The following is a 15,902-nucleotide window of genomic DNA, read 5'->3' on the forward strand; positions in this document are numbered from 1 at the left end:
GCACTAGCAATGGCTGGACCAAAAGGATGCCATTTTATTAGTGCCTCTGTACTTCCACAGGGACATATGCATACCACTGCTATCCTAACATGCTTATCAGGACAATAGAATTCAAAATAATTTTTGTTAATTTACTAACGTGGACATAATTCCCTATCCAACTGACTCAGAAATAAGCCCCTGCGCCCTTTATGGGCCTTAAGGTCATCCTCAGTGGGCATATCTGACAGCAGTCTTGCACTGGGTTTGGAGACAGCACCGCAAAACTCAAGGTTTCCGGTCTGGGTCAGCCCAGAAGCCAGGTTCTGCAGAAAATGGTGGAATTGCTGTGAACGTCAGGCAGGAAAGGGCAGCCGCTCTTCCTTCAGAACCTCCACAACAGCACAAGCCCACCAGCTTCCTCTCCCAGTGACATGTGCAGCCCCCTAGACTTCTTAGAAAAACAAAGACCCTATCTATTCAGGCTAGAGTTCTTACAAGTTGGGTTCTTTGTTACTGACTCTAAATCCTTTAAGGATTATGCTATAGAAGTGATAGGATTACACAATTAAATATTAGAAATGACCACCGAGTATATCCTGTTTATTGTTTATGATTTACACGGAAAATGGCGGGCTGGGATCGTATAACAATAAACCAATCATTACAGTTAGACCTGGGCTTTTGAAAACCTTGCATTCCATTTTAACAGCTCATATATATTTAACAGCTTATATATAAATCCATATCACAAATAATCTTAGAAGTTAGTTAGCTTAGAGATAAACAACTAAGAAATAAAAGAAACCCCACATGAGTGTAACCTTAAATATCAGCATTCATATTACAAGAAATAAAACGTTCAAAAAATTAAAATTATTAGGCCAAGTCACAACAAAAAATAGAGAAATAAGATAAATGACATTTTATCAATATTTTTACTATTTCTAATTTACCTTCATATATTCTTAACTGTTCAAAAGGATCAAATAATATATTAGGGTCTGAACTTGTCAGCCTCAGCTTATACTGGCTTGTTACCATCAAAGTTCTAAAACTTCATTTTTCTTTTTAAAACATTGAAAGCAAGTCTTATTCAGCTTTCTTCTTCACAGCAGCTGTGTGTATACGTAGTTAGGAGCCAACAATGAAGAACGGTAACAGATGGAGAGCAAAAAGGACAACAGCTATCTTACGTTCAACTCTCTGGTTGAGTTTGGAACCAAACCTCTTAACAACTGGCAGATAATAGCTAAATCTTAATAGGCAAAGAAGAAATATTTTCTTTGGGACAGCTGCTATCTAGGAGAATAAAATCAAGGTCCCTTAATACTGACTAACATAACATGTGGCTTGTTACAAAGCAATCTGCAGCAATGTAAGTTTAATCAGCAAATGCCACAACTAATCAACAGTACATAAAAGAAAACAAACAAATAAACCACACAATCCACAAATCTCCACAGTACACACATGAGAACTAATGTTAATCTGGTATGACTTCTTGACACTAACTGATCATCAATGAAATATGGTATGGAAAGACCACAGAGTAGAAAACAAGCCAAGATTAGTTTGTACAACGCTGACTATATACATCAGAAGGAAGCATGCTAGCTAGAGCAACATTAAGGCCTGAATGTAAGCATCCAAAGTCACAGAAGCCCCAGAACCCCTAAATTACAAGTTCACCACATTACTTGCATGCAATGTTCACTTTTGTTTTACCCATAAAAGGATACACAGTATTTTGCTGTAAATACCAGCCACATTTACAATATATGCAAAAATCAGAATGCAAGTGTTATGTTTCTTATATTTAAGCCTCAAATGTGCCAACAGTGAAAATTCATTTATTTTTAAGAATGGAGAAAAAAGAAAGAATATAAATACTCAGATATTACACAACTTAGATGAAACTGTGCATTTTAGAAGCTATTTAGATATTCCTGAAGCTGCCTGGGGGTGGACCAGGCGGGGTGTGCTCTCCCTGTGTGCTCTCGCGTCGCCCCTTCTAAGCCACTCTTGTCCACCTATTACACTCGAGTCTGTAGAGACTTCCCTATGCATGTGGTCACCCGAAGGCTGTGCAACTTTTATTTGGGTGATACAGTTACAAACATGGCCACGGCAAGTCTGAAGCCAAACTCCCTTAAAGTAACTATATCCAACTTCTTAAACAAGTGTGTCAAGAGTGCTCTGGGCCTTCAAGTATTTCACAAGAAGCAGACTGGATAAGGGTTAGTGTTTCATAAGGGCAAACACGTGTAACAGTGCTGAGCACTGAGCACACCAGAACATTCACAGGCTTTACTAGCCTTTCTTTAAATGCATCCAATGTTCACTGAATATTTTATTACCTAACCATCTCAGGAGGTTTACATCTATGATGTATTCAACTAAAGAAAATGGATGCACTGCTTCAACATTCAGCTTGGAAATATTTAGTATGTTCTGCAAACCTAAATTCAGTTTAGAAAGGTTAATATTCTCTTTCTAAACTACAGCATATACTATATATAGCATTTTAAATATATTTATATATAATTATTTGCACATCAGATTTAGAAGAAATTTGCAGATTTACTGTGATAGAATTGAGGTCTCATTCCCATGTCACTCTTTATGGGGCTTCTGCAGTACTGTCATTGGCAGGTGGGGCATCAGGATCAGGGTCAGAGGAAGCAGCCGCAGACGCGTCAATGACTGCAGGAGGGAAATGACGGCGGCACACAGGGCATGTTCCCGACTGGAGGGAAAACAAACAAACCAACAAAACAATTAACAGACAACAGAAGAAACAGACTAGTAGCACTCACTTTATAGAAAAATCATAGCATCATTATCCTGCAAACAAATCCAAGTATCATTAAAAAAATGTACTGTCTCTCATTGTGTGTGTGTGTGTGTGTGTGTGTGTGTCTATGCACATGGGTGCAGGTACCTGCACCACCAGCAGGCAGCGCTAGACTCCTCCAGAGCTGGAGGGATAACAACTGTGATCCACCTGACATGGATGTGAACTACACTCAGCTCCTCTGTAAGAGGCATGTGCACTGTTAACTGCTGAGTCATCTGTCCAGCTCCCAAATCAAGTACTTCAAAACAAAAAATACGCTGCACACACACCCACATAGCATAGAGACAGAATTTTAAAGCCTTTTATTTAATGCCATCTCAAAATTCTAACGCCAGACACCCCTCCCCCATTCTGAGTCCCAGAGTGCTGGGATTAAAGGTGTATGCCACCACCACCCAGATCCAATTTCTTTTATATAAAACAGCATATTATGATCATTTCCATACCTTGGATTCAACTCACCTTTTACTCACTGAACTTTTATTTAGACCTTCCATGCTTGGCATGGATACTGTGCTCAAAGCTGAGCACAATCAGTATACTGTCTCATAGAAGTCAGATACGCTTAGTAATGACCTGAATCCAGTCATTTATCTATTAGGCACATACGAAGAAACTCCACCTAATTGGCTCACCAAATTACAGCCCCGCCAGGCCCATCCTTGTTATCTACATGTATGATACATGTAAAGTGAGATACAGCCTCACTTTAGTGTAGGCAGATGTGATCAAACAGATTGACTTCAGACCTTACTTTATTAGCCAGGTAATCCCTTTCTAAAAAGAGACAAATTATGTGCCTTCTAACAGATGAGACAGATCATGCCCTTGCAGATCTGATCTTTTCCCAAATACATCTCTCCCATAGAAGGGCAGTGAAGCTATCACACTGTTGAAGGTGACAAAGAATTTTATCTTAGAGACCTTTTCCTCAGGGGAGGCTTTGTACTAAGTTCTTTCCTCAGGGACAGCAAAGTCAAGCACTCTGACTATGTACTTGACACAATGAATGGACTCTAACGGCAGCATCGTAAAAAGAGTGCAGTTCTCGCCTAGACAGTACCAGCTATACCGTCTTAGCCCAGTGACAATCACCGGGATAGGGAACAGAACATCAGAACATTTTCCAGTCCTTTGTGTGGATGAAGTGGGCAAACACAGGGAAATCATCTAGTGGTTTCTGAACTGATTGTACGCAATACTGCGTCCTTCTCAAGTCTCTGTAACTGAGAGTGTGAAGAAAGCTTGTTATCTACCTAGACCACTTCATCCCTCAGACGGGAGGGAGGGGAACCAGCCTCCGGGGACAAATGTACAGACCCATGGCTACATTTACAGAATGTAACAAATCTGTGCTATTGCACAGAAAGCCGTGAAAGCCAAGACAGAAATCTACTGTTCTACTACTCTGCAAGTGAGAGAAAACCAACCTCAATCTCTCCAGTGCAGGGCAAGCAAAGTAACATGAGCGGAGCTACAGCTTAGATAACACCTGTAATGCAGATGTGCAATTAAGTAGGCAACTACCACGGGTAAAGAAGTGACAGCTGGCAGGCTGATGCTCAGGAGTGGGCATAAACCACAAGCTTGGGTACACACGTTGCACAGGAATTATAACTTCTTTCCCACTTAATTCTCTCCTTAATTTCTGCTAACTTACCATACTAGTTATTTGTTTATAGGTAATATGTTATCTATTTCAACTTCATATAAAATTCAAAATAGACAGGTACATCATTTGATATAGGCATCTACACTATAATCAACACAATGCAGAATGAGCAGTTAAAGAAAAAAAAAATCACCTGGAATGCCAGAAACCTCACAAGACTTGAAACATCATTATCTAACTGATTAGCAATCATTTTGTTAATATGCAGTTCACTGAAGTCCACTGACAGGTCTTTGCAATTTGTACCATAAATTAAGCTTCTTTTTGCCATTTTATTATTAACAAGCCATCTCTATTTTTTACTAATAGGATTGATATAGTTTATGTTTTAACATTCACTAGGCACTGATTGCCTCCTAGTATGTCATACTAGTTCTCATAACATTGTGTGATATGCACATCACCATAACAACGGATGTTTTTAAAAGCCAGCAGTAATCAGGCATATAACTTCCGACTTCAATTCAAAAGGACACTGCGTTTCACGGGTATTATTGTGTTCCATTAATCTAAGTCTAAAAGTATTTCAGAGCAAGTCGACAACAGAATGTATATATTTAATATCATCACCACAATAAATTCGAAAACAATTTAGGGGGAGAAAAGCAAATAATAAAACGTTTTTAAAGTTTGGTCAGAGGAAAAAGTACTAAGGAATAAATTTCAAATTATATATTAAACAACTGTACAACCCTTTCGTGGGAAAATAAAAACAAATCCAATCCCACAGACGTCGACAATTGGGGAACATGGAAACACGCCCGCCGGTGGGTAGGAATACTGGTTACTGGAGGTGTGGCCGGTGGGTAGGAATACTGGTTACTGGAGGTGTGGCCGGTGGGTAGGAATACTGGTTACTGGAGGTGTGGCCGGTGGGTAGGAATACTGGTTACTGGAGGTGTGGCCGGTGGGTAGGAATACTGGTTACTGGAGGTGTGGCCGGTGGGTAGGAATACTGGTTACTGGAGGTGTGGCCGGTGGGTAGGAATAGTGGTTACTGGAGGTGTGGCCGGTGGGTAGGAATACTGGTTACTGGAGGTGTGGCCGAGCAGCTGCTGAGGGACTCCGGGGAGAGTAAAGACTTCAGCAAATGAGAAAGTACAAAGTGAGCAAACACCTAACCACAACACGGGAGGCTGCAGCATCAATGGCCCCTCAGATTTTGTAAAGGAGCTCGGAGATTTTAAATGCAGTTTTAAGGAGACAAACTGACAGTGAAGAGTGAAGCAGAAGAGAGAAGGACGGGAGGAGTGTTTGTAGGGAAGAGGCAGCTGTAACCACAAGAAAAATGCCAAGAAAGGAGCTTGAGGGTCTCTACTAAGCTGGAGGGTGGGCATCCTCATGTGACAACAGAGACATGGGACGTAAGTAAACTCTATTTCCAAAGTAACTCAAATGTACTTGAAATTATCGTAAGTCTTTAAGGTAGGCACAGAGAAACTAGGCCACGGTTTGCTTTGTTATACTTTTCCCACACAACTTCAGCAACATCCGTGCACGCTAGCAGAACATTTTTTTTTTTTTTAAATTACAGTATACTTTGAGGGTGTAGAAGAATCTTTTGAGATATTTCTGAAAACAGTTTCAGGGCAATGAACAAAAATGTATTAGTTACTGCTGTCTAAATTTCTACAAAAGGAAGCCAGTTGTTAATGTGAAACACTATGAATATATGCTTAGATAAAACTGGCTTACAGGTCAGTACAATTACTGCCTGTGGGAGAAGCGATGCAAGTGTGACTTCTAAGGACGTGCATGCAAAGCTCACCTTCTGCAGCCAGATTGAGACGCAAGGCTTGTGGAAGAAATGATGGCAGGGCAGCTCTGTCGCGATGTCGTCCTTAATGTACTCGCTGCAGCAGATTGGGCAGCACTGCTCCTGGCCAATAGCTGAGGACACACAACGCACACCCATCAAGCCACAGCAGAAGCTCAGGGTTAGCAAAACTAATCACCGTGATGGCTATGGGAGACGGCAGAGGCAGTTTTATCAAGTAACTGACAAGCGTGATTCTAGCATGCTAATTTGGAATTTCATAAACATTCCTTCTTTAAAAAGTTGACCAGATAAAGATTTGGTCTTTACTATTTTATTAAGCATTTGCTACTAAGTGAAAGTTTGTCTGCTTCTGGCTTATAAAAATATAATGATCAATACTTCTCCTAGGTGCCCCAATAATACAGCAAAACATATAACATGGCATCCCAGACTTGAGAATGTTGACCTTCCTTACCAGTATGATCTTCTAGAACAAGCGTTTCTGGAAGCCCATCGATGCTTTCCTTACTAGCTGGTGGATTAGCCACCTCAACATCCACTGCGAGAGATTCTAAGTGTGCCAGTGCAGTCTGAAAAACAAAAAGTATAGTTCTTTGTTAGGAGACTCTTTAAAACAGTAATGGGAACTATTTTTAGGATGTCTCATCAAATTATATTCATCATGCTCTCATATTCTTTTTGTTCCACCTTTACCCCTTTAGCTCCCTTCTGAAAGACCCACCACAACCACTAAGTCACGGCAGGCAGGCAGGCAGGCAGGCAGGCAGGCAGGCAGGCAGGCAGGCAGCAGGCAGGCAGGCGGCAGGCAGGCAGGCAGGCAGGCAGGCAGGCAGGCAGGCAGGCAGGCAGGCACCTCGAGCGCATCCCCCGCCCCTACATCTGTAGAATGCTCAACCTATCACAAGTAAAGCTATGTCTTGTTTCAGTAAAGCATCTACTTGCTCACTATAACTGAACTTTTCAGATGAGTGGTCATAATTCCAACTTGAGAGCTCTTATGAGATCAATAACATCAGAAAAGACACCCTTCAGAAAGGCTCACTTCATGAGATAATAACTACTACTGCAATCTGAAGTGAACTGTCATGACAGCCAGTGACTTCATATACTAAACACAATGGCTACTCAGCAGCTATGAAATTGCTGAGCAAACTATTCACTGTCTCTCCAGCAAAGTGAAAGGAAGGAAACCATTCAAGCTTTAAAATTATTTTCCATGAATTTGTCAGTTATGAACATACCTCCATGGCCTGGGCTAAGCGCTCCTCTAGTGCCATGTAGGTGAGGAACTGTGGGTCCACATAAGAAATAGCTTCAGCGACTCCCAGCCCATCCGCGAAACCATCAAACAGGCTGAAATAAACAAGATCCATAGCTATGATGTCAGAAATCATACAGTCAAGGAAAATTATATATTACCATATTGATTGGCTGTACAAGTTCTGCAAGGAGAAAACTAAAACTGTGTGAGCTGAATAACAGAAAGAACAACAAAAAAACTAAGAGTTAAATATAAAGAATTAAAATAACACCATTTGCTCGTCTGCCACCTCACTACACATGCAGAAATTCTCCCTTTGTGTCTCAGACTCAAAAGCCTGCTGAGTGCTATTATTTTTATGCATATAATCCTCCTATAGTTTTCTTTCTGTTAATTTTAGTTTCCAGTCTGGGTGAAGGTGAAAGTATAAGAAAGGAAATTATTGTATTTAAATTCTATTGCTGGTGAAGACTCCCCCCCCCCCCGCCCCCCGCCACTTTGAATTGCTTAATCACTTTGGGCTTGCAAGATTTTATTTTCTCACTCGCTCCCCCTAGGCTAAGAATCAGGCCTCCTTCACTTACTAAGAGCTAGAAAATTATTTTTTTCCAAACCGCTCATTTCTTGTTTTTCCAGACAGCGTTTCTCTGTGTACCCATATAACTGTTCTGGTACTCACTCTGTACACCAGGCTGGAGACCGGCTGCTGACCTTGACCTGCCTCTGTTTCCCTAGTGCTGGGACCGAAAAGCATTTGCTACCACTGCCCAGCCAAACTGTTCATTTTTATGACTTCTGATTCCAAAGGACTATGAGCCCTTCACGAAAAATGCATTTGTCTCTCGTGTTAAAGCCACATCCTTTATCCACAAGTCACGTTCCTACCTTTTCCCTTGGCTCTCAAATTACTAAAATTTTCAAATTAGAAAATCCAGGCATGGGAGGGCACATACAACACTAAAGAAATAGTCCTTCCAAGCACACTGCTTTTCAATAGGTCAAATTAAAACTGAAATTTCTACTTCAAATTTTCACCTCTTCCTATATCTGTCTACTGAAATAAAACAAACACGTCCACTTCCTATACAAAATCCCCTTAAATGACTGAAGTAAATGCCAATCCAATCGTTCTCTTCCTCAGTAGCATAAACAAACCTAGACACTCAGGACCTGATAGATAGTTGTAATTGGGCCACCAATGAAGATTCCTGGTTAAAAATTCATGTTTCAGATAAGAATTACTAATAGATGTTAATCCTCACAGATGGAAGTTGGAGAATAAACAGGTTATTTATATTTATGGCTCAAAATAGCCATAAAATGGGGAAATGGTAATTGGACAGTATAAGAATCTGAAAGGCTTCTAAGTTTGAGAATGTCCCATTTATTAATTGTAAATCCCAGTGTCTGTGCTACTGGAGTTATGTTCAAGAAGTGGTCTCCTGTACCAATTTGTTCAAGGGTACCTCCCACTGTCTCGTCTAAGAGGTTCAGTGTGGCTGGATTTATGTTGAGGTCTTTGATCCATTTGGACTTGAGTTTTGTGCATGGCGAAGACTTGGGTCTATCTGCAGTCTTCTACACACCATCATCCAATTGTGCCAGCACCATTTGCTGAAGATGCTGTCCCCCTCCCATTGTATACTTTTACCTGTTTTGTCAAAAAATCAGGTGGTTGTAGGTGTGTGGGTTAATATCAGGATTTTCAATTCGATTCCATTGGTCTATTTTTGTGCCAAAACCAGGCTGTTTTCAGGACTACAGCTCTGTAGTAGAGTTTAAAGTCGGGGATGGTGATGCCTCCTGAAGTTCTTTTATTGTACAGGGTAGTTTTGGCTATCCTGGGTCTTTTGTTTTTCCATATAAAGTTGATTATTATCCTTTCAAGGTCAGTGAAGAATTGTGCTGGGATTTTAATGGGGATTGCACTGAATTTGTAGACTGCTTTTGGCAAGATTGCCATTTTTAGCTTCTGTAAGACAAAGGACACAGTTGACAAGACCAAACGGCAGCCCACAGACTGGGAAAAGATCTTCACTTATCCTACATCTGACAAAGAGCTGATCTCCAAAATATACAAAGAACTCAATAAACTAGTCACCAAAACACCAAATAGCCCTATTAAAAAGTGGCGTACAGAACTAATAGAGAACTCTCAATAGAGGAAATCAAAAAGGCTGAAAGACACTCAAGAAAGTGCTCAATATCCTTAGCTATCAGGGAAATGCAAATCAAAACAACTTTGAGATACCATCTTACTCCTGCCAGAATGGCTAAAATTAGAAACACCAGTGATAACTTATGTTGGAGAGGATGTGCAGAGAGGGGAACACTCCTCCACTGCTGGTGGGAGTGCAAACTCTTACAGCCACTTTGGAAATCAGTATGGCGGTTCCTCAGGAAAATGGGAATTAGTTTACCACAGAACCCGGCAATCCCCCTCTTAGGCATATACCCAAAGGATTCACATCCATGCAACAAAGACATCTGTTCAACTATGTTCATAGCAGCATAATTTGTAATAAATAGCAAGAACCTGGAAGCAACCTAGATGCCCCTCAACTGAAGAATGGTTAATGAAGATGTGGCACATCTACACAATGGAGTACTACTCTGCAGAAAAAAATAATGGCGTCTTGAAATTGGCAGGCAAGAGGATGGCACTTGAAGAAACCATCCTGAATGAGGTCACAAAAAGAGGAACATGGTATGTACTCACTCATATATGGATTTTAGACATAGAGCAAAGGATCACCAGCCTATAATTCACACCACCAGAGGAACTAGGATACAAGGTGTATTCTAAGAGATTCATATAAAATCCCTCACGAAGGGGGAAGGGACAAGATCTCCAGAGCACATGGGGGGGGGCAGTGAGTGGAGAGGGAGCTAGGAGAAAGAAGGGAGGAGAGGAAAGCACGTGAAGACTGAGTCAGGGAAGGGACAGATGAGAGGACAGAGAGAGAAAGAGAGAGAGGGAGAGGGAGAGGGAGAGGGAGAGAGAGAGAGAGAGAGAGAGAGAGAGAGAGAGAGGGGCGTCTGGCGCCCCCCATGCTACCCGCAATGGACGGGTCACTGAGCACGCGGGCAGCGCGGCCGCTGACGCACCTCCAGTCCACGTCCAGGTCCTCACTCACACTGGAGTCGTCCTCTAGGTTGTTGTTGCCGTCCAGCATGAACGCTTCAGGCTGCGCAAACTCATTGGCAGGCTCGTTCCCTTCGTCACTGCTGCTCTCGTTGACTTCATTGTACTGTAACCAGGGAATCTCCCCTTCTTCCAAGGATGTCTGCTCCCTAATATAAACATGTAAGAGAAAGCAAAACAAAGCAAAACAAAACACGTTGTTTTCAGACACACCATACTGAATTTTATACGCATTCTACTTTCACACGTAACTTGCATTTTTGTAGTGTTAAGATTCTGGACAATGGTTTTTCTCACCTGCAAAAGCATTTCAATAGAAAATAAATGGGCTGGTGAGATGACACAGTGGGTCAATGCTCCTGTCACCATACCTAAGGACTTTGAGTTCAAGCCCCAGTCCCCACAGACAGAAGACAACCAGTACACACACACACACACACACACACACACACACACACACGTACACACACCCCTTTTAAAAGATTTGTGTGTATGCATGTGAATGTGCAGATTATGCATGCCTATATACACAACTCAGAAGCAAAAAACAAAACAAAAGGAATTAAGTATCCTCCTCTGTAGTGCCCCATCAATTCCTTTGAGGCAGGGTCTCTTCTTGAACCCAGGACTTGCATTTTCTCTGTAAGCCAGCAAGCGCTCCTTTGAGCTGGGATCACAGGCATGAGCCAGCTGCCTGACTTGACCTGGGTGCAGGGATCTGAACTCTGACCCCCAGACTGTTCAGCAGGTGATAATAACTATGCAGTCATCTCTCCAGTCTCTAATTATACTTTCTTTAATCTTTAAGTTTATTTTGCAAATATTAATGTAACTGTTCTAGTTCTTTCCAGTTTAGTGTTTGCCTAAAATACTGTATTTCCCTTTTAATCTCTCTATATTTTTATACTTTAAATGTCCCTTTTTAGGTTTTAAAATTCTGACAAGCTTTCCCTTATGAGAGAGACTAACTAATGATTATAAGAACTATTTCTATAGCTTATCTTTTCACTCTTTCCCCCCTTTCTGTCTTTTTCTTTTTGGGTGGATTTTAATGTTCTTTTTCACGCTTCAACTCCTCCTCCCCTGCCCTGTACTGGGGATAAAACCTAGCCAGTATCTTGTGCATACATATGCTTTCATTTTCCTCACTGTAGCAGTTACCCTTGGAATATTACTAAACACACACAACCTAAAGCTAGCTAATACTGTAGACTTCTCCCAGCCATTGAAAACTAATGGTGGCCAATGCGGAGTCCTAGACCTACCACCACACGTGGAGCAAAACAAATTATCAGATACATCACATTGCGTTAAAGAATGATGTTTATGAAAACAGCTAATACCCCAAATGTACATTATTCATCCTTAGGTATCTTGGTATTCAACTTCAAGCAAAAACATCCTCTTAAACTTAAAACTATATCCTGTTATCTACAGTGCCTAAGTGACAATTAACCCTTGCAAGTAAGCTCCTATTTCCTAGCCCTCTTCCTAGAGTTGTCCATCTATTTAGTGATCAAAGTGAAAACTTAAGTCATAGTTGTTTCTCATTTCCCCGCATCCAATAATCTATTTTTTTATTTGAAGCTTCAAAATAATCAATCCCCCACCCCCTTGGAGGGAGAGGGCCTGAGCGGATAATCAAACCCAGGCTTTTATGGATATCAGCAAGTACTCTATCACAGTTCTAAAACTCACAGGTATCCACTCATCAGAATAATTCACTTCTTTAAAACTTTAGTCCATTTCCAGTCTCTTTGACTGCCTATTGGATCAATTCATTCTTCACTAGAAATCTCAGCTGCTCTGCTGGCTGAGGTGGAGGTGTGCACCTTTAACCCCAGCACTGAGGAGGCAGAGGCAGGAGGATCTCTCTGAGTTGGTGGTTAGCCTACTCTACAGAGTGAGTTCCAGGACAGCCAGGGCTACACAGAGAAACCCGACTTAACTACCCTACCTGCCCCCCCCACCAAGAAAGAAAACCTCACTACTCTCTGAATAAACTTCAGAAGTTGCGAGTCTGGTTCCTGCCTACTTCCATCAGCTACACCACCATCACCACCTTCAGCTAACCCTTCTTTTTCAGTACTTACTCTCCTGCCTAAACAGCCCCACACTAACCATTAAATTTATCCGTTATCTTAACGAATCCTTTCAAAATTCTTATTTACTTATTTGTTGTGTGTGTGTGGGGGGGGGTAGAGGTACATACATGCCACCACATTTTTGTAGCAATCAGAGGACAACTAGCAAAGGGATTTGAACCCCCCGCCCCAGCATCAAACTCAGGCATCATGGCAGGTACCTTTACCAAATGAATCATTTTGCCCACCCAATTTTCATCCTTTCGATCTCAACAGAAAAGTCCATTTCTGAAGCAGTGATGTCACACACCTTTAATCCCAGCACTGGTCTAGTTTTAGGACAGCCAGGACTCCGTCTCGGGGGTGAGGAGCCTGTCAATTTTTGAGACCCCCCCCCCAACCACTCTAACTAATGTTTTCTATTAGATGCCATTTGTCACATTACTACCTTCCTCTCTCTGTAGGAAACACCAGTCTGTAATTAATGGCTTTCTTCCTTCCTTGTCTTTTTCTTTTGGTTTCTCGAGACAGTGTTTCCCTGGAATTAGCTCTCTAAGCTGGCCTTGAACTCACAGAGATCCACCTGCCCCTGCATCCTGAGTACTGGGATTAAAGACGTGCACCACCAATGCCTGGTTAATTTTTTTAATTCTAAACTTTTCCTACCTAAATTCTTTTATATAATTAATACCTAATTAATTTTTATATACTTTATACAGTCCAAGAAGTACAAATGCCAATATTAGCCCAAGAAATATATAACTTATGAAAACATATCCTACGAGAAACTAAAAATGAAACAATTTAGTTGTCATCATAAAAATTTAAATAATCAAAGATATTCCTTTATAATAAAATAGCTATTTGGTGTTTCATCACCCAAAGCTAACATTTGCCAGATGAATAACATTTTAACACAGAGGCAGAGTACAGAAAAAAACAAAACATTTTTTAAAGGAAAATAAATATCAAACTGGTACTGAAATCAAAATTTAGAAATTATGCTTAAAGATCTCAACAGTTATATCCTATGCAAAATAAGAGCAAATAATCTATCATTAAATTATGATTACATGATCATGTTTGATTTACTTTTAAAAAGGATGGAGAAATAGCCAAGAAATCTACAAAAAAAAAAAAAAAATCCTATGATTGACAGCCCAAAATTATTGTGTTTTAATTTTTACATTGAAAAGACTTAAAATCCAATATTCTTGGTAGAATCCCATAAAGTAGATTAAAAAGTTGTTATTACATAGTGTGATTTAAAAATGTTTCCTTCTGAAATTAGGGATGAGGGTGTCTACTCTGCTCCTATTCATGTCTTGCCTAGATCAATAAAACCAGAGGAAGGAATGAAAGGGATACAAGTAGGAAAGAAGTCAAATCACCCTGTTTGCAGGCAGAGTGTTTCCACTCTGAAAAGGCCCTAGACATCCTCCCAGGAAGCCCGCAGACTCAGTAAACACTTTAAACAAAGTAGAAGGACAGAAAACATAAACACAAAAGAGAGTAGTTTCTATATAGCAATAAATGAACTCGCTGAGAAATAAATTTAGGGGAAAATTACATTCACAACAGCTTCTCAAATAAGACACAGAGAAACAGAGATGGGTAGGGATAGGGAGAGGAAAGGTCTCACCCTTTTTCACTGGTGAAATACTAGGGTTGGTAAGGGTCGCTACGCTGAGAGCCACAGGCCCTTTCTAACCTGCCTTTACTTTTGGGAATTGTTTGTTCTGTTTCTTGGAAACCCAGCCATACCAATTCATGTGCTACAACAAAACAGATGAGTGCAACAGAGACAGGCACACAAAACAACAGCGCCTTTCTGGCGTTTCCCCACTTAAATTGGAGAACGCCTAACATAGGAATATTTCCATTCAAGTTATAACATCAGAGATGTTTACCACATCCCTCTGAATGGTATCTGAATGATGTTCTGAATACTATCCAATCGAGCTAGATAAAAATATAATACATCTTTATTTGCAACTAATTGCCTCCATTTCTGTGAATGAATCACTTAAACTACCATGACACGCTAAATGTAATGTACTATACAAGGCAGATTGTTCTCCCAAGTCTCTTCATTGTATCACAATGGGCAATATTAATTCAGTTATTCCTAACTTAGCAAAAATGAACTTTTAAATCAGCAGCTGTCAACCTGTAGGTTGTGACCCCTATCTCTAAAAATATTTACATTACAACTCCTAACAGTAGCAAAATTACAGTTATCAAGTACCAAAAAAATCTTACGGTTGGGTCACAACTTGAGGAACTGTATTAAAGGGTCACAGCACTAGGAAGTCAGAGAACTACTGTTTTATATGCTCAAACTTCCTTTATAAAGCAATATGAAAACACACATTGTATCTTCATAAAAACACTGAAGTTGCTAGCATTTAAAATTGTTCCCTACAAAATACCAAAGCACCATGTGAGGCCAAGTTATTTGTTCAACATGGGCTTATAAATGTGACTAATGTTCACACAGCATCTGAATGTGATGTGCCTCACTCTGGTAGAATGCACACTTGAAGATCGAATCTCACTGGTAAACATACCCCTCCTGAAGAGACAACTCCTGGTTTTCCTCGTCAGGGCCACTACTATCACTCTGCAGCTCGGGTTCATTCTCATCCTTCCCTGGCAGAGTCTCCCAGCTCTCGTCACTTGAGGACTGATCTTTTTCTGTGCCAGAAAATCGGTGAGGCAGAGAAGCCGACCATTCCCCATCACTGCACTCTGAACTGCAAACCAGAACAGAAAGAGACTGCTGTCACTACTCAGTTACTCTCATCAGGTGGACAGCTACCGGGCATTATGGGATAGCTAGGACTACTGATGGATGCCCTTGCTTTCTCAGATGCTCATTCTTTTTCAAAACTTAAAACCAAGCAACAACAACAACAACAGAAAAAACAGACCTAACAAAATGACCCTTTCAAATGATCATGACATATGTAAGAGTTCTGACATATTTGTACATAAAAATTTAAATGTAATTTGGGAATCAAAAACAGTATCTGGAATGAATAGTATATGTCTTATTCACCGGATCAAAATGAAACAATTTTCTAATTACATACTGACCTCTTTTTTAAAGTGCTTACAG

General features: G+C 40.6%; 1 protein-coding gene across 2 annotated transcripts in view; it reads right to left on the minus strand.

The window, feature by feature from the left end:
* Nucleotides 1–561: 561 nt before the first annotated feature.
* The window catches only part of Pja2 (praja ring finger ubiquitin ligase 2), a 50,074-nt gene continuing 34,733 nt past the window's right edge, over nucleotides 562–15,902 (minus strand). Inside the window, exons 5-10 of one of the 2 annotated variants that reach the window (XM_051190881.1) lie at nucleotides 15,352–15,537; nucleotides 10,661–10,846; nucleotides 7,533–7,644; nucleotides 6,746–6,860; nucleotides 6,280–6,401; nucleotides 562–2,728 (exon numbers count right to left, since the gene is read on the minus strand). In XM_051190881.1, the coding sequence (XP_051046838.1) occupies nucleotides 2,603–2,728; nucleotides 6,280–6,401; nucleotides 6,746–6,860; nucleotides 7,533–7,644; nucleotides 10,661–10,846; nucleotides 15,352–15,537 (847 nt within the window). In that variant the 3' untranslated portion in view covers nucleotides 562–2,602. The remainder of the gene's footprint in view (nucleotides 2,729–6,279; nucleotides 6,402–6,745; nucleotides 6,861–7,532; nucleotides 7,645–10,660; nucleotides 10,847–15,351; nucleotides 15,538–15,902) is intronic. The other variant, XM_051190882.1, reaches the window with a different exon arrangement.

The sequence above is a fragment of the Phodopus roborovskii genome, unplaced genomic scaffold, assembly GCF_943737965.1.
Source record: "Phodopus roborovskii unplaced genomic scaffold, PHOROB, whole genome shotgun sequence".
Classification (NCBI taxonomy): domain Eukaryota; kingdom Metazoa; phylum Chordata; class Mammalia; order Rodentia; family Cricetidae; genus Phodopus; species Phodopus roborovskii.